The sequence below is a fragment of the Lithobates pipiens genome, unplaced genomic scaffold (genome assembly GCF_037356315.1).
Source record: "Lithobates pipiens isolate NorthernLeopardFrog02 unplaced genomic scaffold, aLitPip1_a1.2 Scaffold_16, whole genome shotgun sequence".
Lineage (NCBI taxonomy): Eukaryota > Metazoa > Chordata > Amphibia > Anura > Ranidae > Lithobates > Lithobates pipiens.
Window position 1 is genome coordinate 52,003,497 of NW_027507748.1, and position 27,477 is coordinate 52,030,973.

General features: G+C 43.1%; 1 protein-coding gene across 1 annotated transcript in view; it reads left to right on the forward strand.

Annotated features, from left to right (window-relative positions):
- ERG (ETS transcription factor ERG) overlaps positions 1-27,477 on the forward strand; it is a 374,857-nt gene that overhangs the window by 100,437 nt on the left and 246,943 nt on the right. Inside the window, exon 2 of the mRNA XM_077479896.1 lies at positions 15,254-15,342. Coding sequence (XP_077336022.1) covers positions 15,304-15,342 — 39 coding nt within the window. The 5' untranslated portion in view covers positions 15,254-15,303. The remainder of the gene's footprint in view (positions 1-15,253; positions 15,343-27,477) is intronic.

The following is a 27,477-nucleotide window of genomic DNA, read 5'->3' on the forward strand; positions in this document are numbered from 1 at the left end:
ACAGATCAAAAGCAAAAACTGCATAGGTGTGTACCGAGCCTTATGCTGGCCTCACGGATACATTTTCAGGTGAGAATATTCAGATGAAAAATCTTTGTACAGTCGCTGAATGAAAGAATTTTGTTTGAAATTTTCACTTCATTTCTAAAACAAAAACCATATACACTGTCTGAAAATTCCTTTGACCGAGAAGTTTTCTATTATTTCCAAATTTTCCCACCACTGTGGTTGAAAATGAACGTCAATTTGACCCATTTTTTTTTTTTAAGGTTATTAACCGATTAATCAAAACAATAATCGACCAACCAATCGATTATGAAAATAATCGTTAGTTGCAGCCCTAGTTAACTGTGTGCCTAACAATGTTTATTGTGTATACTGTGTTCTGTTTTCACTGAGCATCATACACACGATAAGCAAATCAGACTAAAATACCCGCATTTGGAGTGATCATTTGATAATTAAATCATTACTACACAGCTTAGGAGAGCTAATCAGGACAGTTCATGCGATCATATCAGAAGGATCAAGCATGAAAATTAAATTTGTAATTAGTATGGTATTCGTACAAAAAGAAATGGAGTCAACAACATTGCGCATTATTGGAAATAAAAAAAATAAAAAAACACTGGATGAGGAAAAGGGCATCGAAAACAATCACAGCTGATCAATGTAAATAGGAAGTGCTGGTTATCGGCATTCCTCTCCTCACGCAGACAGAGTGTGCGTAGAGGAGAGCCAATAACAGGCTCTCCTGGCGGGGGTCTGGACTGATAATCAGCCTCATCAGAGATGCCTGCCAGTGCCCACCAGTGATGCCGACCTGTGTTCACAAGTAATGTCAATCAGTGTCCACCAGTGGTGCCCATCTGTGCCCACCAGTGATGCCACTCATTTCCTACAAGTGGTGCCAATCAGTGCCTATCAGTGATGCTAATCCGTGCTGCCTTTTAGTGCCCATCGGTGCTGCCTGTCAGTGCCTCCTCATCAGTGCCACCTGCCAGTTTCATCTATCAGTGTCCATAAAGGCTGCCCATCAGTGCCATCTATATATATATATATATATATATATATATAAAATTTAGTTGCTTGACCACGCAATTATCATTCAAAGTGCGAGAGCACTGAAAGCCGAAAATTGGCCTGGGCAGGAAGGGGATAAAAGTGCCCGGTATTGTAGTGATTAAATATGAAAAATCATAGTTTGTATTTTGTGAATAATATTGTGTTCTGTTGCTAGCCCTGTGAAATATTATTTATCTGGTTATGAGAAGAGGGGTCACACGTACATTTTAGCACTTTCTATTATACGATAGAACACGCTAGAACGTAGCTAGAATGTAGAACGTGGGAAGTTCTATCCTGCCATACGAGAATTTTCAGACCTTTTAATAATCCCCTCGTTTTCGATATGAGGCAAATAAAAACAAAAAATGGACAATCGTTGGTTCGATTTTCTCATTATGTGTACTATAGCCATAAAGCCAGTGTGCCTCCCTGAAATAGAGCATTATTTTAATATTTTCCTTTTTTTTTCCTTTTAAAAGTTAAGTGCTGATCTCTTTCCCCGCTCGCCCCCGGGGGCTGAACCTTCTGCGCACTTTATTCTTCTGAAATGTTCTGTAATTTAAACAAAAAACAAAACTTACATTATGTCATTATCGGGAGTTTTCAGAGACTGAAAAGTTGCTGTTTTTTGCACGCCGGCGAAGTGATCCGGCTCCCCGGAGTATGACATCACCGAGGGGCTACTTCTGTTAAAAGTCTGGAAAATCTTATAATTAATACTCTGCAGGCCTCTCTGCTTCCAAAATACAGAATCAGGGCTTCATAAATCACACCGTGTGCCTGGGATTGCTGGAAAGACACAGATCTGTTCACTGACCAGGACTCCCGGCACCCCGAAAATAATACATCAAGTGGAAACTTAGAGAAGATCTCACAGTTTATTTTTTTTTTTTTTTAAGGCAAATCATAGCAAAAGAAAAATAAATTATATTGACATGAATATATATAAAACAGACCTTCCAAGAAAAAAAATAGTATTTTTCTAATATCCCAATATGGCTCCCATTCTTTGTATAGTGGGCCATACACTAGTTTTAGGATCATTTGTTTAATAGAATTTTCTTTTTTTTTTTTCCTTCTAGATTGTAAGCTCTAACGAGTAGGACCCTCTGATTCCTCCTGTATTGAATTGTAATTGTACTGTCTGCCCTCATATTGTAAAGCACTGTGCAAACTGTTGGCACAATATAACTCCTGTATAATAATAAAAATACTAATAATTAGGGTTGCACCAATATCACTTTTTTAAGACCGAGTACAAGTACCAATACTTGTTTTCAAGTAGTCACCGATACCGATTACCGATACTTTTTTTTATTGTCAAGTGACAGTTTTCAAAGCACTGACTGATGGCCACTGATTTACGGCACTGATGGCTGGCACTTATGGGCACTGATAGGTGGCACTGACTGATGGGCACTGATATGCGGCACTAATGGCTGGCACTAATGGCTGGCACTTACTGATGGGCACTGATATGTGGCACTGATAGGTGGCACTGATATGCGGCACTGATGGGTGGCACTTACTGATGGGCACTGATATGCAGCACTGACGGCTGGCACTGATAGGTGGCACTGACTGATGGGCACTGATATGTGGCACTGATGACTGGCACTGATGGGCACTGATATGCGGCACTGATGGCTGGCACTTACTGATGGGCGCTGATATGCAGCACTGACGGCTGGCACTTATGGGCACTGATAGGTGGTACTAACTGATGGGCACTGATTTGCAGCACTGATAGGTGGCACTTATGGGCACTAATGGGTGGAACCTATGTGTGGCACTTATGGGCAATGATAGGTGGAACGGTTTTGTAGGCACTAGGCAGTGACGCTGAAAATAATGCAGCACTAATTGTTGACAGCCTGGCATGATAAAATAAAATCGATGATATGTGATGACTGAGTATACAAGAGCCCATCTTGATACACCCTGCACTGTGCCTCAGTAAGCCTAGTCAGAATGCAGCAGCGGACATCTTGTTACACCCAGCCCATATAGTTGGTGAACTATATGGGCTGGGTGTAACTAGATGTCCGCTGCCGCCTTGTGGCTGCAGGCTACTGAGGCAGAGTTCTGGGTGTACCAAGATGGGCATTGCCGTGTACAGCCTCTGACGGAGACTCGGGCCGTCACTTCCGTTAATGATTCTGGCGGCCCGGTCACTGATGCTGGTGGATGCACACGGCTGTGACTGCGACCCACACCCCTGCCCCATAAGCTTACCTTCCTCTGCTGCAAGGACTCTCACTGTGCTAGGACCCACGCTCTGCCTTCTCCCACCCACTCCGCCCACTGACTTCCAGGATGCAAGTTATCGGGTGAAGCATCGAGAGCATTTGTCCGAGTAAAAGTACTCAGGCAAATACTCGGTATCGGCACCGATACTAGTATCGATATTTGTTCAACCCTAATAATAATAATAATAATTTTCGAATCATTAGTGTAATCAAATCAACATTCAATTTTGACTGAGTCAGACAGTCAAAGGATGGAAATTTTTTTGTCGAGCGAACAAATGTCTAATAGTGTATGTGGTTTTTGTTCAGGGATTTACATTCATTCCAAAATCGAACGGTAAAAGAAAATGAAATGTTGAGGTATTTTTGAAGGATACTCATCAAGTTATGGAAAGTACTTGGGAATTTTCATACAAATGTACTAGCATATGGGCTGCTTAACTAGTTCTGGACCACCCTACAGCAAATTTACTGCTAACGGGTGGCCCTTCTGTGCAAGATCACGTGTATATTTACGTAATTCTGCAATTCTGCCTGTGCGCACCGCTGCCCAGCTGCTTTTGCTGTGATTGATCATAGCATAAGCCGATCTGCATGTGTTGGGCATTGGATGTCCTCTGGCACCCACCAATCTTCGGTAAAACACACAGAATAGAGATCAGCCTATTAGACAAGAGCACTCATGAAACATTTGTTAGTTTTCGTTTCGGGTCATTCGTTATGATCGAAATTCATTAATTCGGAATTCGAAGTTCAGAAATCCAAAAATTTGGAAATAATTAACTATTAAATCATAGGTATTGGAATTTCCTTTCAAATTTGGCTGTTAGTGAAGGAATAGAATTTAGCCGAAGTTACAAATTATTCAAAAATAACCTACTGTATGCTGCATCTAAACAAGTGGAAAGGAACAAATTGATAATGAAAAGTTTTTATTATTATTATTATTTTGTTACGTTCCATATTTTAGATGCGGTATTCATTTTTTTGGATAATTTGTAACTTCAGATAAATTTGTATTCGTTCACTAACAACCACATTTGAAAAGAAATTCCAATTCCTATACCTATATAACTATAATTTTTTAATAATATCATTTAATAGTTTGTAATAGTGAAGTTATTTTTAGTTATTTCAGATTTTCGAATTTTCAGATTTTTTGAATTTTCAGATTTCCGTTACAAATTTATGAATTTTGGGAAAAATTTGTTAAATGGGTTTTCGCTAATTTAGATATTTCTGAATTAATGAATTTGTCAAAATTTGTTAAACTAATTCGGACCAAAAACGATTTGCACATGTCTACTATCTATGTAAACAAGGCAGATCTCCATTCTGACAGGGGGGAAGGGATGGATTTTGTGTCCCTGCAAAGCAGGGAATATAATCCAGCTCTTCCTCTAATAAAAGCAGCACACACATGCCACAAAAACACTGGTTGGGCACGGAGTTAACCCTTTGATTGCCCCTGGCGTTTAACCCCTTCCCAGCCAGTGTCATTAGTACAGTGAAAGTGCATATTTTTAGCACTGATTGCTGTATTAGTGTCACTGGTTCCCACAAAGTGTCAAAAGTGTCAGTGTCTAGTTGTCTGCCACAATATCACAGTCTCGCTATAAGTCACTGATCACTGCCATTACTAGTCTACAAAATAAATAAATAAAAATGTCATAAATATATCCCATAGTTTGTAGACGATATAAAATTTGCGTAAACCAATCAATATACGCTTATTGGGATTTTTGTTACCAAGAACATGCAGCAGAATACATATTGGCGTAAATTTATGAAGTAATTTTATGTTTTACATTTTTTATTTGATGCGTTGTATAGCAGAAAGTAAAAAATAAATAAAAATATTGGCTAGAGACCGTGAACATGATACAAGAGAGGGCTAGAGACTGTGGACATGATACAAGAGATGGCTAGAGATTGTGGACATGATACAAGAGATGGCTGGAGACTGAGGACATGATACAAGAGATGGCTGGAGACTGAGGACATGATACAAGAGAGAGCTGGAGACTGAGGACATGATACAAGAGATGGCTGGAGACTGAGGACATGATACAAGAGATGGCTGGAGACTGAGGACATGATACAAGAGATGGCTGGAGACTGAGGACATGATACAAGAGATGGCTGGAGACCGAGGACATGATACAAGAGATGGCTGGAGACTGAGGACATGATACAAGAGAGAGCTGGAGACTGAGGACATGATACAAGAGATGGCTGGAGACCGAGGACATGATACAAGAGATGGCTAGAGACCGAGGACATGATACAAGAGATGGCTGGAGACTGAGGACATGATACAAGAGAGAGCTGGAGACTGAGGACATGATACAAGAGATGGCTGGAGACTGAGGACATGATACAAGAGATGGCTGGAGACTGAGGACATGATACAAGAGATGGGTGGAGACTGAGAACAGGATACAAAAGATGGTCAGAGGTTGCAAGCATGATGTAGTAAGTGTCAGAGGCTGCGGGCATGGTACAGGAGATGGTTAAGAGACTGAGGATATCATACTAAAGATGGCCAGAGACTGCAGACATGGTACGAGAGATCAATGCAGCCTCATCAATGCCAATCAAAGACAGCCTCACTGTGCCCACCATTTCAGCCTCACCGTGCCCATCAAATGCAGCTTTATGGTGTCCATCATTGCAGCCTCACTGTGCCCATAATTGCAGCTTCACTGTGCCCATCGTTGCAGCCTCGCTGTGCCCATCGTTGCAGCCTCGCTGTGCCCACCAATGCAGCCTCTGTGTGCCCACCAATGCAGCCTCTGTGTGCTCACCATTGCAGCCTCTGTGTGCTCACCATTGCAGCCTCTGTGTGCCAGCCATTGCAGCCTCCTGTGAGCCAGCCATTGCAGCCTCCTGTGAGCCAGCCATTGCAGCCTCCTGTGAGCCAGCCATTGCAGCCTCCTGTGGGCCAGCCATTGCAGCCTCCTGTGTGCCCGCCATTGCAGCCTCTGTGTGCCCACCATTGCAGCATCTGTGTGCCAGCCATTGCTGCCTCTGTGTCTACTGCCTACCAGTTGCAGCCTCACCATTTCCTGGATCACACACAGCGGCCGCTGTGTGGCACGGATGGAGCTGGGTCTGTGTGTGTAAGGCGGTGCTGTAACAAGATCCTGCCCCCCTAGTCCAGCTTGTGTGATAGGCGGAACACTGATTCAATCAGTTTTCCTTCTAGAAAACTATCAGATGAGCCAGTCTAGGGGGGGCGGAACCTTGTTACAGTGCCGCCTTACACAGACCGAGCTTTGTGCCATGCAAGAGGAGGAGCCGGAGGACAGAGGGAGGGAGGGGAGCACTGCAGCAGCAGCTCAAAGCGGCCCCAGGGCAGCCGGTCTACTGGGAAATTTCCCGGTATCCCGGTAGGCCAGTCCGGCCCTGGTTCTAAGAAATTTTCTAGCAAAGAGACGGATTTTAACTTGTAAGCAACAAATGTCAGAAAAAGGCTTGGGCAGGAAGGGGTTAAGCTTTTATCAGTGTTTGAGCGTTTTTTACAGCTGAGAAAACGTCTAGTTTATATTCTGCAACTTGTAGGTGTCCCGGTGAAGTCCCGGCCACCCAAATGCCACCGTTTCCCTTCGTGGGTGTCTATACCCGCTCAGAAATTTAAAACTAAATATCATTGTCTTTTTTTCAATGCAGTCATGATGCAGGTTTATGTTTCTTGGGTCATTTTCTATCTTTGAATATGTTTTCAGTGATGGATGAAATGTAGAAAGACTTCACTTTCCACTAATAGTCTTTTCTTTCCATTCTCTTCTATCTCTGGCACATTTCCCCTTACGTCCCCTTGCACTTGTGACTAATTCTCATTTTCCATCTGACTTCAGTTTTTTGAATAAGGTTCTGTTTTGGTGTCTAATTAAATGACATCTTTAATGGGCTCAGTTTTGTGGATCAGAGGAATAGAGTACCAAATAAGAATTTTACCCCAAAATTGCTATGACCGCTTTAACCGCTTCCGGCCTGCCCACCACACTTTTACTCTACCCGTATGTTGTTTTGTCGTCTGGGGGGTGCCGGGACGGACCCGCCGATCGTTCTCTGGAGAGGCAGAACAGCAGTCTGCCTATGTAAACAAGGCAGAACGTCGTTCTGTCAGAGAGAGCCAGATCTTGTGTTCCTGCCAATCAGAAACACCGATCTCTCTCTTCCTCCAGTTAAACCACCCCCCTACATAGTTAGAAAGCACTCCCTAGGAGCACACTTAACCCTTTGATTGCCCCTGATGTTAACCCCTTCCCTGACAATGTAATTTATACAGTGACAGTGCATTTTTTTTGAGCACTGATCATTGTATAATGCCCCGTACACACGATCGGAAATTCCGCCAGCAAAAGTCCGATGAGAGCTTTTGGTCGGAAAATGCGATTGTGTGTATTTGCCATCTGACTTTTGCTGGCGGAATTTCGGCCAGCAAAAGATTGAGAGCATGTTCTCAATTTTTCGGTCGGAAAAAGTTCAGAGATCGGCAATTCCGATCATCTGTACAAATTCCTACGCATGCTCTGAAACAATTCGAAGCATTGAACTTCATTTTCTTGGCTTGTCGTAGTGTTGTACATCACCGCGTTTTTGACAGTCGAAAGTTCAGAGAACTTTTGTGTGACCGTGTGTATGCAAGAAAGCTTGAGTGCAATCCCGTCAGAATTCTGTCAGAAAACCATCAGAGCTTTTTCCGACCAAAATTACAAACGTGTGTACGCCGCATTAGTGTCACTGGTCCCCAAAACATGTCACGCAGGGGTTGACTTGCTAAAGGCAAGTAAACTGTTCACTCTGAAATGTGCAAATGCATATATTTTACTTGCATGTGATTGGGTACTCTTTGCAAAGTGAAGATTTACCTCATTTACTATGCTCTGGAGCAACTGCATTTGCACTCTGCAAATGCAGTTGCTCCAGAGCTTAATTAAATGAAGTAAATCTTCACTTTGCAAAGAAATACCCAATCACATGCAAGTAAAATAAAAACAGAATTCTTTCTTGCATGTGATTGGATGATGGAAGTCAGCAGAGCTGCTGCTCATTTACTGAGCTGTGGAGAAACTGCCCTTGAAAAGTGCAACTGCACTTTGCAAAGTGCACAGTCTATTTGCCTTTAGTAAATCAACTCCTTAGTGTCCAATTTGTCCGCTGCAATGTCACAGTCCCGCTAAAAAAAATCACTAAACATTACTAGTAAAAATAAAAATACCATAAGTATATCCCATACTTTGTAGACGCTATAGCCTTTGTGCAAACAGATCAATATATGTTTATTGGGATTTTCTTTACCTAAAATCTGTAGTAGAATACATTTTGGCCTAAATTGATGAAGAAATTGTTTTTTTTTAACATATTTGTATTGGATATGTTTATAGTTTTTTTTTTTTCAAAATTGTCAGTGTTTTTTTTTTTTTTTTTGTTCATAGCGCTTTTGTTTTTTTTTGTTTTAGCTTTGATCGCTGTATAAATGTTACTGGTCCCAAAAAAGTGTCAAAGTTACAGATTTTTTGCAGTTCCACTAAAAATTGCAGATCGCCGCCATTACTAGTAATAAATAAATAAATTATAAAAATGCTCTAAATCTATCCCCTATTTTGTAGATGCCATAACTTTTGCGCAAACCAATCAATATACACTTATTGCGTATTTTTTTTTTTATTTTTTTTTACCAAAAACATGTAGAGGAATACATATTGGCTTAAACTGATGAAGACGTTTTTTTTGTTAGTTTTTTTGGATATTTATTTTAGCAAAAAGTAAAAAAAATTGTTTGTTTTTTTCAAAATTGTCGCTTTTCTTTTGTTTATAGCGCAAAAAAATTTAAATGCAGAGGTGATCAAATACCACCAAAAGAAAGCTTTATTTGTGGGAAAAAAGACATACATTTTGTAAGGGTACAGCGTTGCACGACCGTGCAATTGTCAGTTAAAGCGACACAGTGGTCTGGATCATTAAGGGGGCAAATCATTCTGGTCCTTAACCACTTCCCTACCCACCCATAGTCATATGACGCCCACAGATGGGATCTCCCATCCTGGGTGGGCGTCATATGACGTCCTCCCATTCCCGGCCGCCTAGGAGGCGTGCGCCAACGGCGTCGCTCAGGACCCGATGCGCGTGCCCGACGGGCCGCGATGTCCGCCGGGCACCCGCGATTGCCCGGTAACACAGCAGGACCGTGGATCTGTGTATGTAAACACACAGATCCACATCCTGTCAGTGTAGAGGTGACCGATGGTGTGTTCCCAGTACAGAGGAACACCGATCGGTCTCCTCCCCTTGTGAGTCCCCTCCCCCCACAGTTAGAATCACTCCCATAGGGAACATATTAACCCCTGCAGCGCCCCCTGGTGTTAACGCCTTCCCTGCCAATCACACTTACACAGTAATCAGTGCAATTTTATAAAACCGATCGCTGTGTAAATGTGAATAGTCCCAAAAATGTGTCAAAAGTGTCTGATATGTCCGTCACAATGTCACAGTCACGAAAAAAATCAGATCACCGCTATTACTAGTAAAAAAAAAAAAATGCCATAAATATATCCCCTATTTTGTAGAGGCTATAACTTTTGTGCAAACCAATCTATATACGCTTATTGCGATGTTTTTGGTAAAAAAAATAAATGTAGAAGAATACGTATCAGCCTAAACTGAGGGAACAATTGTTTTTGTTTTTTAAAAAATGGGATATTTATTATAGCAAAAAGTTAAAAATATTGTGTTTTTTTTCAAAATTGTCGCTCTTTTGTTTATAGCGCAAAAAATAAAAACCGCAGAGGTGATCAAATACCACCAAAAGAAAGCTCTATTTGTGAGAAAAAAATGATGTCAATTTTGTTTGGGTGCAAAGTCGCACGACTGCGCAATTGTCAGTTAAAGCGACGCAGTGCCGAATTGCAAAAAAAGTGCTCTTTTTAAGGAAGGGGGTAAAATCGTCTGGGGCTGAAGTGGTTAAGTAGTTAAAATGTGCGAAAAAAATGTCTCTGGCAGCAAAAGGGTTTATGCTCTGCAATGTAACACTTAAGTGTGAATGGACACCTCCCGCCCCCCAAAGTTTTCAAAAGGAGGAATACTTAACATTGCCCATAACAACCGCACATCATTTTAATGCAGGGTAGGAGGATGAACGGGAGAAGCTGATTGGTTGCTGTTGAGAAGAGCCTTTCTGTTTCTGGCCTCTCCCCCCCGCCTAACATGATCCAGTAATGAGCGGCGGGCCCATACAAAGCCCTCACTATATTTCCTCCGCGTTTGTAAAATCTAATGTTACACTCGTCACACGCCGGCAAGAATAGATTCATTTATTGCTGTATTGATATATGTGCGCCGTTTGGCACTTACAATGCGCAGAAAGGTTGTAGTACAAGTTGACGTTTGCCAAAAATATCAACTAACCTTTTTTTTTTTTTTGTGGTACATCTGGCACCCGTGAAAAAGGCAAATCATAACCAGATGGAAAAGGCCACTAATACCTGATAGGAGACTTGGGGGTCTTTATCCTCTTCTACTTGCAGACTTGGAAGGACCTTTTAATCAGTTGATTTAAAGCTGAACTCCAGGCACATGTAAAGGACACCCAATAATTCAGCTCTGCATTCATTCATCAATGTATTTTATTTTTAATGCAAACCGTGTAAGCACATGACTTAACACTGTACAGCAGAACTCAGACTGTAACAGGAAGAAGCAGTACAAGTAGCCAATTGGTGCTTATGCGCAAACAAGGAACATGCTGATAGGAGGAGAGAGCAGAATGATGTAAAAGCAGACCCCATGAGTTTTTTCTGCTTTTTCTTTTCACTACCCAATTGCAGGCTAGGGGAGGGACCAAGACCTGTAAGTGTTACCGAACTGCAGCAGAAAAAAAAAATCAGGTCTTCTCTCCTACCAGAAAGGGCCGTACTGAGTAACGTGCACCTGCACATGTAGAGCCTACTCCGATTTACCGGGAGCCTGATAGTGACTACCAGAGGTAGGGAGGGCTGACATAATTCCTCAGGGTGCAGGGTACTGGGCATGGTGGGTGATGAACAAGAAAGAAAGTTGGGCGCCAGTCACTTTTCTGCTTAAACATTACAAGATAGAAGTTTATTTCTTAGAACGGAAAAAATGTGGGAGAGAGGGGATGGGGCACAGGACACCCTTAGTAACGATCAGCAACAGGCAGATTGGCAGACTCCTGTACTGAGATTAGCAGTACAGGGAAAAGAGCCTCTAAGCTGAACCAGCACAGTTGTACTTTGTAGGATAGGCTGTCTCCTATAGTAACTAAATGTAGTGCACTACTCCCTTAGGAGCTGCTAAGTTAGTTCATACCTTTACTGTTAACTGTGTCTTCCACCCCGTCCCGAATAGCACAACAGATGATCAAACTTTTCATAGGAGCTTTATTCTTCTTAGTTGCAGGATGTTACAGGGATATTTGAGAAATATGAGCTGCCTCTTCCTCCTGGTTCCTGTGAGTAGTTAAGAGTCCTTTTCCCATAGTGAACTGACCAATGCCCCTCTGAAAAGCACCATGGTAAATGGATGCTGGAGCCCCATGCCTCACCTGCCTATCTTGACTCTTGCGATCCTCCCGCGTCAGTTCAGGAAAGTCCCGTATGATATCCCGGTCCACTCAACCCTCTTTGCAGCTACTTCCCGCTCCACATGGTTAGAATCATCCCAAGCTGGGATGTCCGGTCCACTTCTCCCGGAGTTACTTGGTGACTTGGTTTCTGTAGAACCATCCAGCACTGAGGTCTCTGAACCCTCAGGCCTTCAGGTTTTGTTCCTGCTATCCAGCGCTGGGGTCTCTGAACCCCCAGGCCTTCAAGCCCGCTCCTTTTTGCATCTTTGCTGCTGCCCTGGGTCCAACTCCTCCCGTCTCCTCCTAGGAACATGTGACCACCAGTTTATATGCGAGGCCTGCCCCTGCAAATACAAGTTAATGATTCGACCAGGGCTCTCCATACAAACTGCCTACACCCCCTCCCTAGTCCGCTTTCCTTCTAGAACTTTCAATAGAAGGTAAGAGAGATCTTTGAGGGCAGAATGCAGGTCGCCACATCCTCCTCTCTCTACTCTGTCACTCCTCCCATCCAAACCAAACAGAACAACCAGGCCTTAAACTGCAAGGCCCTGGCAAATTTACCTAGCACTTAACTAGCACCCACCTAAAGGTGGTGGGGGCTACATAAACTTAACTCACAGAAGGTGCTGGGATTCTATGGATGATTCCATCTTGACGCTTTCCCAGGCTCTCCATGGGTCCCCGGTCCATGCAAGAGTCACCTCTGGTACTTCATCTCAGGGCTCCATCCCTCTTAGAATTGTTTCCAGATGTTTAGCAGTCTTTTCCCAGCATAATCTTGAACACCTGGATAGACCTAGCAGCCGGCAGCCACCTGGATAGGCCTCAGGCTTCAGGCCTAGCAGTCAGGAACTGCACACACATCCACCCAGGCTGCAGCACTGGGTGGGGAGACTCAGATCACCTGACTTCTTCCTAATAAATAGCTTCACCCAACATTCATAGCAGTGAATCTGGCTGAGAAATACTAATCATACTAATGTCAAAGGCAACAGTGCCACCTACTGACAAAAGGGAAAAGCCACAACTGAATAGAATTAGAATAGAAGTCATTTGACCACCAACCATTGCAAATTAGCTAGGCTGGCTACCACCCAGCACAAATAAGTTTATCGGTAGCCCTATTTCTAGGATGAGGGTTCTACACACAAATGGAAGGAGCACCAGACCAAAAGATAAGAGTACACATTCATTTATTAGGCTAAGTTTACACTGGCATTGAAAGCAGCCGTTTGAGGGGTGTTTTTAACGCCCCTCAAACGCTTTGATATAAAAGTGGTCCCAGCAGCAGATTCGCTGCAAGATCACTTTTATAGGCAGTGGGAAAGGTGCCCCCTCCTGCCGCTTCCTGGTCATCTCCAAGCCGTACCGAAGCCGTCAGTAACCTCGGAGCCGATCTGATTCAATCCGTCAGATGCCTGAGCAGGAAGCTGAGTGAGGGCAAGAGAGCCCCCCACTCAACTCAATGCCCTTGATGTCACTTCCTCCTCTCGCGGTTAAAGGGATTTTTTTTCCCCTTAAAGCCAACATTACATTTATTTTTATTTTTTTTTGCTTTTTAAGGCAAATGAGAGGTTGAAGTCTTTTTGACCCCAGATCTCTCCATAAAGGGGACCTGTCGTGCTTATTTCTGTTACAAGGGATGTTTTTCTATTCCTTGTAAAAAAAAAAAAGTAAAATAAATAATAATAAAATGTAAACGCCCTATCACCTCCGTTCTTGTGCGCAGAAGTGAACGCAAGCGTAAGTCACGCCCGCATTTGTAAACAGTGTTCAAACCACACATGTGAGGTATCGCCACAATCGATAACTTGAGAGCAATAATTCTAGGGTAAGACCTCCTCTGTAACTCTAAACGGGTAACCTGTAAAAAAAATGTTTTAAAGCGTTGGCTTTGGAGATTTTTACGTACCGTGCCTGAGTAATGTTTCTTAATGCAGCCCTTTGTAGTCTCCACCAGGGGGGTATGTGACAGGGTGACAACGCAGGGGCACCACTGGGAGACAGGAAGTGCCTGAGCTCGGACCTTCATGGCTGATGTTTCGTCAGATTCCGCGCCCTGTCAGAACGGAAGTGACGTTCTGTCGCGGCCATCTTGCTACACCCCGCACTCATCCACAGTAAGGACACAGTCATAAGGAGGCAAGCGGACATCTTGTTACACCCACCTGGCAGTCTGGCATTTCACTCTTATTTTAACCACTAAACGGAGCTTGTATAGTAACATTCAGGGTTTTTAAATCCGTCTGAGTGTTTTAATGTTGAAATGTAAAATCAGCGGCGAGCTGGCTGATGTCACAGGTCTGCTGATCTGACAGAACAATGCTAATTTTACAATTTAAAATCAGAACAGTCAGACGGATTTCCAAATACTGTATTTCACTATATAAACTCCGTTTAGTGGTAAAAATAAGAGTGAAATGCCAGACTGTCGGGTGGGTGTAACAAGATGTCCGCTTGCCGCCTTCTCACTGTATCCTTACTGTGCATAGCTCCCAACTGTCCCTGATTTGGAGCAATGTCCCTCATTTCTCCTCATTTGTCCCTCATTTGGCTCTGATCTATATAGTTGTATGTAAAATGCACTTTTTATCTTTCAAAAAGTGTTTCCCAGTGCTAAACCTTTCATCTGAATTCTAAATTGCTGCATTTGTACATTTAAAAACAAAAAAAAATCCTTGTGGATTTAATTAACCTTTTTTTTTTGGTTAATTCTCCTTTAAGGGGGTGTAGCAGGGGGTGTATCCTATGCCTACATCCATTTGTTAGAAGGTGTCCGTTCCCATTTCAAAATGTTGGGAGGTATGACTGTGGACGAGTGCGGGGTGTAGCAAGATGGCGGCCTCGAACGTCACTTCTGTTTCAAAATCTGGGTCGCCTAATCTGATGGATCACCGGCTCCTATTTTAAAATGCTTAAGAAGATTGAAAACAACTTTCAAAATGATATAAACCTATTAAAGCTTTTATGAGATTTTAGTGATTGGCTTTAGATCGATTTCATTTTGTTGATTGGTTTTCGGTGAATACAACATAGAAAATTACATTTTGTAAGAATCTACAAAAAAATAAAAATAAATAAACAATGATGAAAAAACTGCATGCATTTTGGTTTACTGATAAAATAATTTTCTGCAGCAGCTAATATCACCTTATCTATTATTAGATTGTAAGCTCTCAGGAGCAGGGCCCTCCTAACCCTCCTGTATTGAGTTGTATTGTAATTGTACTGTCTGCTTTTATATTATAAAGCTTTGGTGCTATATAAATCCTGTATAAGAACAATAATAATAATAAATTAGTGTGCAGATGTGACAACTGAAGCTGTGTTTCTCATTGTACAGCTACACTCGGGACTCCCTCTCTGGTATGGTGGTCAGACCGGGGTAAGGACATGATTCAGACTGTTCCAGATCCATCAGCTCATATAAAGGTAAGTGAATGGCCACTGTGTGTGATTGCAAATATAGTATTTGATTTAATATGGATCTCTTGTAATGCTTGTAATATGAATAGGCCCTGATTTTTCAAGCTGCTGGAGCACTTAAGGCATGCTAAATAGCACTTTAAAGCCGACCATCAGCCTTTCTTTCAGTCTTGCACAGTTGTACAGGCTCCTCTCCTGTACAGAAACTACTTTGATTTTCACCGTACACTGTGAACGTCTCACAGTGTGCATTAGAAGCTGCAGCAAGTTACATAAAGTCCTGAAAAATAGGAAATTGGGAGGAAGGCCTCATAGAGAGACCCTTGGTCTGCTACCTCATCCTAATCAATGATATACAAAATAATGGACACTAAAAACTAAATTTAAGGACTATAACGGTACCCAATTTTTGTAAAAAGGATCAAAAAATATTTATTATATGATAAAAATTGCACAATTATACACATCAAAAAACATACAAAACACACAAAAACTGCACATAAACATTACCAAAACAATCTAGTACTCCATGAATACAGGTTCTTGGCAGCTCCCCTTTGGTGGAGCACAGTGAGTTGCTGTAATTTCAAAAATTTCAGAAATTACAGCAACTCGCTGTGCTCCACCATAGGGGAGCCACCAAGAACCTGTATTCATGGAGTACTAGATGGTGTTGGTCAGGGGCGGACTGACCATTTGGCCACTCGGGCACTGCCCGAGGGCCCGGGCCACTAGGGGGCCCCATCAGGGTTGCCAGCCTGAGTAAAACCAGGAAAAGTATGTTTTTTTTTTTTTTTTTTTCACATCTGTCTATGAAATGTCCTTTACCAACATCCTTTTGGTCTAAAAATCCAGAGATTATAGCTGCCCCACCTCTCCAGTACCTTCTTGGCAAATAGAAACACGTCTGTGTATACTGTGTGATTGTATACTGTGTGGCCCCATAATCTCTGATTGCCTGGGGGTCCCATAATCTCCTATTGCCCGGGGGCCCCATGAGTTGTCAGTCCGCCCCTGGTTTTGGTTATGTTTTATGTGCAGTTTTTGTGTGTTTTGTATGTTTTTTGCTATGTATACATGGGCAATTTTTATCATATAATACAGTGGAACCTTGGATTACGAGCATAATCCGTTCCAGGAGAATGCTTGTAATCCGAAGCACTCGCATATCAAAGCGAGTTTCCCCATAGAAGTTAATGGAAACAACTATAATTCGTTCTGTATTGACTTCTATTGCATGCAATACCGCATATAGCCAGAGGGGGGGGGAGCGCTGGAGAGCCTCGGAAATACTCGAGGACAGCTCCGCTGAACTCCGAAAGGCTCGGAAACACTGAGTATTTCCAAGAGATTCCGAGTATTTCCGAATGGCTTCGAACTGTTTCGAGTGTCACCGGCGCCCCGCACCTCTGGCCAAATGCGATACTGCACACCCCATTAGCTTGAATTCTGCTTGTTTTGCGAGACAACACTCGCAAACCGAGTCAGAATTAAAAAAAAAAAGTTGTTTTGTCTTCCAAAACGCTCGTAACCGCGTTACTCATTAACCTCCCTGGCGGTATGATTCGTTCTGGTTTTAGGTGCTGAAAACGGTACAATTATTTTGCATGGAAATTTGGCGTTTTATATTGTAGTCCTGTAATTCTTAGGAATAACTCTCTTAAATCTGTTCAAACCAGAGTCTAGCAGACATCCCAGGTATGATAAAGTTTATAATATAATAAAGAATAATAAAAATTATTCAATAATGTAATCACATCAAAAAACACTGAAATTTGCTCATTTGCAGAATTGTCGCTGTCATTAGATTTAGTGTTTGATGACGAATTTCCCCACAAATCGCTATCGCTCAATTCTGCAAGTGATTCTAATTTATTATCGCTGTTTTCTAGTTGGTCTAAAATCACTTTTGACATAAAGGGACAGTTTTTGGTTGCTATGGGCAAATTCCAGGCAGAAAAAACAGTATTTATAATATAAAAGTACATGCAGTGCACTGGACAGACCACTAGGGACAAAGGGGGTGTGTCATTTTTTTATACAGTACTGTAATCTGTAAGATTACAGTACTGTGTGTGTTTTGTGTGTTTTTACTTTTTTGAATTTGGCGCCGATCGCCGCCAGGGAGGTTAACCAAGGTTCCACTGTAAATATTTTTTGATACTTTTTACAAAAATTGAGTACCGTTATAGTCCTTATATTTAGTTTGTTAGGGTCCATTATTTTGTACACATAAAGTCCTGCTCATTTCCTGACTGGATGGGGTCCAGCATCATCTATCCCTTTCCTTCCCAGCCTTACTGGCCTGCTTCAATGAGACACGATTGGCAAAAAAAAAAGCTTTGGTAAAAAAGTCATTCTAAAATGACATGTGCTAATATTGCCCAAGTGGCCACCTTAAAGCTCGTTCCCCCTCCCCTCTCATTAACGTTATATAACAATAATATCAATTTGGGGAGGAAAGGCCTAGATGATGCTGGAGGTCCTCCAGCTAAAATATGAGATGGGCTCTATCTGACTTGCCCCGGCATCTAATGCACATGGCCAGAAGGTCACGGAGTTGCTGTCTGTAATATGGAGGAGAATATTATATTGGCATTGTGCTGTATTTTTTTACATAGGTGGCACTCGGGTGGTGATCTTCATGGATTAGTGTGGTGATGCTTTGATGGGAAGATGAAGATTTCAGGGCAGGCGTTTAATGCACTTATATACATTTTTGTTGGTCCTACCCTAGGCTTCATTGCAACAACAAATTAGCTTATATTTGTGCCCAAAAGGAAGGCGGCACAGTGGCTTGTTGGTTAGCACTTCTGGCTTGCAGCACTGTGGTCCTTGGTTCAAATGCCAACCATGACACTAACCTGCCAACCTTTAACACTACCTGCATGGAGTTTGCGTGTTCTCCCTGTTCTTGTGGACAGCCTTCCCAGAGGAGTTGAAGCTGTTATAGCTGCAAAGGGTGGGCCAACTCCATATTGATCCCTACAGACTAAGACTGGGATGCCATTAAAGTTCATGTGCGTGTAAAGGCGAGCGTCCCAATACTTTTGGTAATATAGTGTATATCATAATCGGATGATGATATGACATCATGTTGGCCTAGGCAAGAAACCAGGAAGTAACTGAAGAAATGTGAAAAGAAGTTGAAAACAAGTAAATATATTATACCTTTATATCTATTTACTAAAGCTAGCAGCATAATGATTAAAATGAGTCAATGTTGACTGACAGTGAAGCTCCGCTCTGTTTAGACAACACTTTGCTCGAGGAAGTCATGCACACGCAGAGTTTGGGAGGCAGGGAGTTGATTTACTTAGCGCCGATTCACACCTGAATTGCACAGGAACGTGGTCTGGGTTCCTATGCGATTCAGCGCGGTGTAATTTCCAGCCCATACGTTTGGTGTGATCCAGTGCAATTGCAGCCCATTCAAACGTAGTGCATGCACTACTTTTAAAAACACACTGATGGTAGCGTGTGATCCGGTGCAGGAAAATGCACTGCGTTTGCTCTGTTTTGGGGTATCATTGGGAAAACATGGACACCTGCAGTGGTTTGCACACCCAGTGCGTTTTGAATCTAATGCTGGAAATACACACGGAACGCGGGTTTCTCGCACCATGTTCTGGTGTGAATGGCCCTAAAGGAAAAGAGATTGTCCACTTAGCAAAGTGAACGTTTATAAATGTTGTGTATAAAAAAGGTGACGTTGTGTTCAAGTGAGAAGTCCTGTTTTTCTTCAATTTTTTTGTTGCTTTATAAGCCCAATTGTCATTGACTACATTTAAAGGAGCAGGACGGGTAAGGTGGAAACAGGTCTTATATTGTCTATAGGTTTGCAAGGTTGTTTTCTGGATTGTGACTGGAGAATCGCAAATGTGGAGAGTGTTGTATAGTGGAAGCCGTGCGCTGAACTGCATGTCCTCTGGAACCTGTTCTTACCCCTGAACATACGAAGGTCCCCTAGACCTTCCAGGGCCTTTTGGACATAGAAAACCTCCTCAGGGTACCTCTTGGAACCTGCCAATACAAGAGCACACCCAGGTAGGGCTTCATCCTGGCCTCACCAGCACCCTCTAACTAGTCTGACCCATACCTGTTTCAGGCCTTTTGGCAATGGAATTCAAAAGCAGCCTCACCAGCTTCTAGAAGATGTCCCCATCTTGAGGTTAGGGGAAGGAAGACTTCCAACAATGGAAGCCTTTCAATTAGCTGCCTACTGAATGCATTTGATTTACATGTAACGTATACATGCTTTATCCATCCCAACTGTGGTGGAACATTCCTTAAGATTGCAAGTAGTAGAGGGAACATAAGTGAGAGGAGAGCCGAGTCAATGATTCTGTACCTGTTAGTGGAGGGTTTCTAGAGTGCTGTATCCAACGCAAAGGGGATGTAAGTAATTCTAATAGTCCTACACCTTTTCTTTTTCTCCCCTGCTTCCCCCTAAGCCCTTGTACACATGGTTGGACATTCCGACAACAAATCCCGTCGGATTTTGTCCGAAACTGGTGTTGCATACACACGGTTGGACAAAGTTGTCGGAAAATTTGATTGTACGTAATGTGATGATGTTATTTTGTTACGACGGGACTATGTTCAGGCTAGTAGCCAATAGCTTTGGTCTAGGAATTTGATCTGAGCATGCGTGGCACTTTGTCCGATCGGAATTCTCTACACACAATCGGACAAAGTCCGATCGGATCATGTTGTCAGAAAGTTTTATAGCCCAGCTCTAAAACTTTGTCCGATGGAAACATTCCGATGGAGCCCACACACAGTCGGATTATCCGACAACACGGTCTGATCGGATATTTTCTGTTGGAATGTCCGACTCTGTGTACAAGGGCTAAGAAGAAAGAGATCCACACCGCCTACATCCTTACTGTGGCTTGGGCTTTCAGACACTTCTCATGATAGCAATACTGGGCATACTCCCGACAATTTATAACTAAGCCCTATTGGCATGAGCAAGGCTGGCTCTATCTCACTATGTATGGTCACACCTAAGTACTACTTTGAGGGACTACTTGGGTTACTTCACTACCTATGCACTACAAGGGGTCCCTGAGCCTGCTCTCATGGCTACCTATGGCGATGCCTAGTAGACAAGATGGAGATCCACACTGGGCACTACTGTGCCCGCTACCGTACAAGAGAATGCACAAGACTACCTACAGAAAGCCTTACTGGTGTTGAGAACTGAATCAAGCACCTCAATATTGCAAGGAAATGGCACTAAGCATTAGACCACCATGCTGCCTAAGAGCAAAATCTAAATTTTTACATTTTACTTGACCTCCAGAATGTACAGAAATTCATTTTCGGAGACGGACACCTTTCTGGAGAGTTACGAGCCCATGAAGAACTGGTGACATTCCTTGGCTGTTTTGTATTAGGCTTTATCCCTCAAGAATTCACCCTTGCACTGGGGAAGGTTGCAGACATAAGCCTTGCAATCGTTTCAGGCAGCCGGTATCTGGAAATGATTTGGCTCACATCTGTATTCAAATGTGCTCCTAAAATCCGTCACAGATAAACTGGTATCTGATCATCCAAAAACAAACAGCTTGCCAATATGATACAGATGGGGGCATCACATGTGTTCTTTGTCCTATATCAAAGATGAAATATGCCCACGCTTTATACATTTTGCATAGACGGGCAGTAAAACATATCGGCACGCTATATATTATACAGTACAGACAGAACGTGGATTTCCAATGCTCTGTAGGATAATGTGTCTCAGTCTGGTGGATTAGGATGGGACCGGATTGATAGTCTGGGGCTCCAGGGCAGAATTTACGTTATCCATCCCCAATTCACATACCACCTGTAGCAACTTCATCTCTGTCTCCTACAGTGCTGCTATAGCTTTTTATTTCATGATTTTTCTTCTCTTAAACCTGTTCGACTTCCAAACCTGTACACCCCAATATAAGTCAGAGCAATTTACATGTCAGCAATGGGTCAAATAATTTGGCAATAAAGCTGTCACTTCTTGTAATAATAAAGTAATGCTCTGGGTTTTTTCTCAGAAAATAGGTGAAAGAACTCATACCCCCCCAGGGTAAACAGCTTCCCCACCCTGTACAGAGCCCTAACAATAACCCCCCCAACACAGAGCTCCCCCACCCACTCACCCACTGCCTCCCCAACACAACACAGAGTTCTCCCACCCACTGCCCCCCCCTTAGTACAGAGTACTCCCCTTAACAGCTCTTCCAGTACCAAGCCCCCCCACAGAGCTCTCCACCATCGACCTCCCCTAGCAATACACAGAAACTCTCCTCTAAACCCCCGCCCAGTTCAGAGCTCTCCCACCAACTGCCCCCCCCCCCCTTAGTACAGAGCACTCCCCCGAACAACTCTTCCAGTACCAAGCCCCCCCCCACTACAGAGCTTTCCATCATCGACCTCCCCCTACAGTACACAGCAGCTCTCCTCTAAACCCCCCAGTACAGAGCTCTCCACCCAACCCCCCCCCCCCCAGTGCAGAGCTTTACCCCCAACCCACACCCCCCTCCCCAGTGCAGAGCTTTACCCCTACACCTCCCCAGGACAGAGCTCTCTCTAACACCCCAAGTATAGAACCCCCCCTCCCCCCAACACCTTTCCCAGTACCAAGCTCTTCCCCCCTCAGTACTTTCCCTTAACCCCCCCCACTCCCATCCCAACCTACCATCCCAGTACAAAGCTCCCTCCAAATATTCTCCACAGTACCAAGCTCTCCCCCAATAAACCCCTCAGTACAGAGCTTGTCCCCCCATACCTTCTGCAGTGCAGAACTTTCTCCCAATACCCCCCTCAGTACAGAGCTCTCCTCCAATACTCCCCTCAGTACAGACCTTTTTCCCCAATACCCCCCTTCAGTACAGAGCTCTCCCCAATACTCACCTCAGTACAGACCTCTTTCCCCAATACCCCCCTTCAGTAGAGAGCTCTCCCCCAATACTCCCCTTAGTACAGACCTCTTTCTCCAATACCCCCCTTTTGCTGCCACAAAGCTGCTGCAGTTACCCAACTCCTCTGTTTCCTGTGGCAGGAAGTGTTATGTGCCTGAACCATCTGTTAGGAGGTGTGCTGTCATTGTAAACACAGAAGCTGGCAGAGGAAGCGAGTATCGGCTTCTGTGTTTACAATTTATTAATTTACAATTAATCAGTATTTAATAGTAAATTAATAGTAATTCATAATTAATTAATTTACAATTAATCAGTGAGCACAGGGTCAGTCCTGGAGGTGGTGGAACAAGCTACTGCCACATTCCAGCTAAAAAAGCCCTAGTAAAACTAATGCCACGTACACACGACCGGACTCTTTGACAGCAAAGGTCTGGCGGAACGAGTCCGTCTGACAATTCGATCGTGTGGGGGCTCCATCAGACCTTTGCTTGCCAAAAATCCAGCGGACTTTAGAAATAGAACATATTTTAAATTTTCCCACCGGAACTCCGCCGGACCGAGAAATCCGTTTGTGTGTATGCTAGTCCGACGGACAAAAACAGATGCTAGGGCAGCTACTGGCTATGAACTTCCTTATTCTAGTTCAGTCGTACATCATCGCGTTAGAATCTGTCGGACTTTGGTGTGATTGTGTGTGGCCAAGTCCGTTCATTCGGAAAGTCCGTCAGAACTCCGTCGAAAGTCCGTCGGACCTAGTCCCTCAAAGTCTGGTCGTGTGTACGCGGCATTACATGATTTTTATAGCAAACGTGGCTTTTTTCTTGCCAATATTGTCTATGCAGACTAAAGCTGTGTAGGAGTAGTGGTCCTTCTGCGGAGGATGGGCATATCCTGTCCTGAGACAGACCTATAACTTTGCATTCAGCAAAACTCATGCTCCTTGATAATTAGAGAGTTCTAACACGGACTTACCAGCAGGGCTGGTTGGATCTCTGTAACCACTGCTTCCTTACAAAGGGCAATGGTTCTTTTCTGCAGCATGCTGGCAGGGGACAGGCTTTTCCTCTGAGGCTGTGGCTGCTTTTATCATTTTTTCTTCCACTTCACAATTATATGCCACAGTGAGGTTGATTTACTAAAGCTGGAGCACTCAGAATCCTGTGCAGCTGTGCATGGTAGCCAATCAGCTTCTAACTTCAACTTCTTCAATTAAGCTTTGACGATAAAACCTGGAAGTTGATTGGTTTGTATGTAGAGCTGCACTAGATTTTGCATGCTCCAGTTTTACTAAATCTCTCCCTTTGCGTTGGTCTATCACATAAAATCCCAATACAATAAATTTAAGTTTTTGGTTGTAATGTGACAAAATGTGGAAAATTTCAATGGGTATGAATACTTTTTCAAGGTTGATATTCTGTTTCTATCATTTCAAATACACCTATGATAAAAATTATAGACCCTTCATTTCTTTGTAAGTGGGCAAACTTACAAAATCTGCAGGGGATCAAATAATTATTTTCCCCACTGTAGATCTAATGCCGCGTACACACGATCGGAATTCCGGCCAGAAAAAGACCAATGAGAGCTTTTCATCGGAAAATGCAACCGTGTGTATGCTCCATCGAAATTTACCTGTCCGAATTTCCACCAGCCAAAAATTGATAGCATGTTCTCAATTTTCCAGACGGAAAAACTTTCTATCGGTAATTCTGATTGTGTATATACAATTACGACACGCCAAAAATCACGCATGCTCAGATTCAACTATGAGACAGAAGCTATTGGCTACTGGCTATTGAACTTCCTTTTTCTAGTCGCGTCGTACGTGTTGTACGTCACTGCGTTATAAACGATCGGAATTTGATGTGACCGTGTGTAAGCAAGACAGCTTGAGCCGTATTCCGTCGGAATTCCGTCGGGAAAACCATCAGAGCTTTTTTCGACGAGAATTCTGATCGTGTGTACGCGGCATTACACATTTTTTTTTAATTGGGCTGCAGCCCACATACATGGGAGCACTAGTGTCGTTTTAACTGCCCCCATATCCTCTTGGCTATTCACGGAACTCCTTGTAATTTGTTATGGAAAGCGGATAAACAACATGAGGGTTTTTCCTGCATTCCTTTTTTCGCAACTACTGAACCTGTGCTTTATACTGGCCTTTGAAAATAAATGCAATCAGTTCAAGGTTGGGTGAAAGATTTAGTGTCGTTTCATACTTTTGGTGGTAAATTGTATATTTATTTATAGAGATCTTTACATTTTTACAGGGGTGCTCAACCTGTGGCTCTCCAGCTGTTGCGGAACTACAAGTCCCATGAGGCATAGCAAGACTCCGACAGCCACAAGCATGACAACCAGAGGCAGAGGCATGATGGGACTTGTAGTTTTGCAACAGCTGGAGAGCCACAGGTTGAGCACCCATGCTAGACCAAAAAGAGGGGCAACTGAGGAGGGAAGTGGGACTTTGGTTCCAAAAGTGGAAGAGTCTCTCTAATTTATGGACAGTCGGGAGCTTTAGTAAAGGCGATGTAATGCTTCCAAAATCCATCTAGCGAGTTCACTTGCCCGGGCAGCCATATAAAAATGGCATCTACCCAGAAGACTTTTCTCCTTTTATAAAGGTTCATTGGAGAACAGATAATATTTTTCTAACAACAGCATGAAACGAAAAGCCCAGTCAAATTCGGTAATTCAAGAAGTCCAGCAAAACAGCACCACCTGGAAGCAGGCTACTCTGGTATATTTTTGCACATTTCTGCATGCTTACTCTATCATTTGGAGAGATTTTGCTTGGAAAGCGTCTCCGAAACTTTTTTCTTTGGAGGACGAATGATTCCAGATGAAGTCCTAATGGGTTTTCTTGGAGCCGACCTTTTTCCAGGAAAGCTCGGGTGCCAGGGTTCGAAGCTATTTGTGTATGTTTGCAACGCTGCAGTGCCAAAAACTGCACAAAACCAGAACGGCGGTGTCGTTTTTCTAACCTGCTGGCAGGGTCCACTCACGGCCCACGCTTTTTTTTTTACGGAGCAGCGAAGCTTCTGATTGATGATGAAATATTCAAATATTTTCTTCTAGAAGCTGGATATAGGACACTTCCTTTGATATGGAAATAACCTCTTTAAAACGCTTCAGCAGGCAGACTTTTTTACTTTGTTTGAAGTCTCTGTTTTTCTAAGCCAGTGTATATTAAGTTCAGCTTATAAACTCCTCTCCAGCTAATACAACCCCTCCATTAAACCATCACTGCACTTCCAGTAAAGATCTGTAGAAGCATACACTGACGTTACAACATGCCGCTTATACATAGACGGACGCCTGGTAAATGAGATCCTGCCCACCATGGTGTAAGTCCTCCCTACTGGCCAGACGATCAATTACCAGAAGAGAAAGCGGGGTCTTACGTCATGGGTGTGTCTGTTTCAACCACTCTATTTTTAATAGACAACGAGCAAAAGTGTTTTGGTCTATTAACTGGGGTGGAATTTGGCAATCTTAAAAAAGTTCATAGTGGAACAAATTAACTTTTTTCTAATTCTGTAATGATGAGTATATAACTATAGTACCATGTACGGCAGGCTTTCTCAAGCTTTCCAGCACAGAGGAACCCTTAAATTAACTTTTCAGTCTCCATGAGCCCCTGATAAAAAATACTAGATCTACAACTCATGATAAAATAGTGTGATGGTCAGTGGGAAGAATGCTGCTTACACTTGTGGTCACTGGGAAGAGTTACCCCGTAGCATATGGCTAAAAAGATCAATGGTGTCAGTGGGAACTTTTCGAAGAGGCAGAAATTGCTCATTGCTCAAGGAACCCTTAGGCCGCGTACACACGGGCGGACTGTTCGCCCAACTTTGTTCGTCAAACAATCCGACAAACAGTCCGCTCAAAATTTGCATGAATGGACTTGACCACACACGATGAACGAACAGTCCGCTGAAAGCGTGCGCGATGACGTGAACGGCACGCACGACGGGACGAGAAATTCGACGTGCAATACACTGCAATGCAACCTTCGCCGTGTAAATCCTTTCTGAGCATGCGCGAAACTTAGTTTGTCGAACAAGCCTACACACGAGCGGACTGTCCGCTGAAACCAAGTTTCAGCGGACTGTCTTACGGAAATTCCGAAAAACTTTGTTCGTCAGACTGTCCGCTGAAACTGTCCGCTGAAGCCCACACACGAGCGGACTGTCCGCTGAAACACTGTTCAGCGGACTAAGTTGGGCGAACAGTCCGCCCGTGTGTACACGGCCTTAGCCACCTCTAAAGGAACCCTAAGGTTCCATGGAACCCTGGTTGAGAAACCCTGATGTACGGAGTTGAGTGCTATCCAGTGTATATAGTACTTTATAGTTTCATAGTTGGTAAGGTGGAATAAAGACACCAGTCCATCTAGTTCAGGAGTAGGCAACCTCAGCCCTCCAGCTGTTTTGAAACTACAAGTCCCATGAGACATTACAAGACCCTGATAAATCCAGGCATGACTCCTAGAAGCAGAGGCATGATGGGATTTGTAGTTTCACCACAGATGAAGGGCTGAGGTTTCCTACCCCCTGTGATTCTAGTTCAATCTGTGTGTGTGTGAGTGTGTTTGTCAATACCATTTCCATATCCCTGACTATTGTGTTCGCTAAGATGCTTATCTAAATGGTTTTTTGAAACAATGCTTCCCTCTGACTCCACCAACTGTGGAAGGGAGTTCCACATTCTTACCTCTTTAACAGTAAAGTAACCCCTATGCAGTTTAAGGTTGAACCGCTTCTCCACTAATTTTATTGAGTGGCGACGTGTCTTCTTAAGCTCTCTGAAACCGAATAGTTTCCTCCCTATGCTGGAATCAACATTGACGTATTTGTATATTGCTATCATATCTCCTCTCAATCGTCTCTTCTCCGGGGAGAATACGTTTAATGCTTGTAGTCATTACTTGTAACTGAGGTCCTAATTTTATATCTTTGTTGCGCTTCAGAGTGAAGTGGGATAGAGTATTTAATGTATAGTTTAGTGTAAACAGTGAAAGTGGTATGAAGTATACAACATATAACACTGTGTCCAGGATAGAGAAGTGTCAGGTATATAATGTACAGCACAGTGGAATGGTACAGCATATGTAACATATATATCAAATTGCACTATGCAAGTGCAGTTGCTCCAGAGCTTAGTAAATGAGGTAAAGGTTCTCTTTGCAAAGAATACCCAATCACATACAAGGAAAATGTAAAAAAAA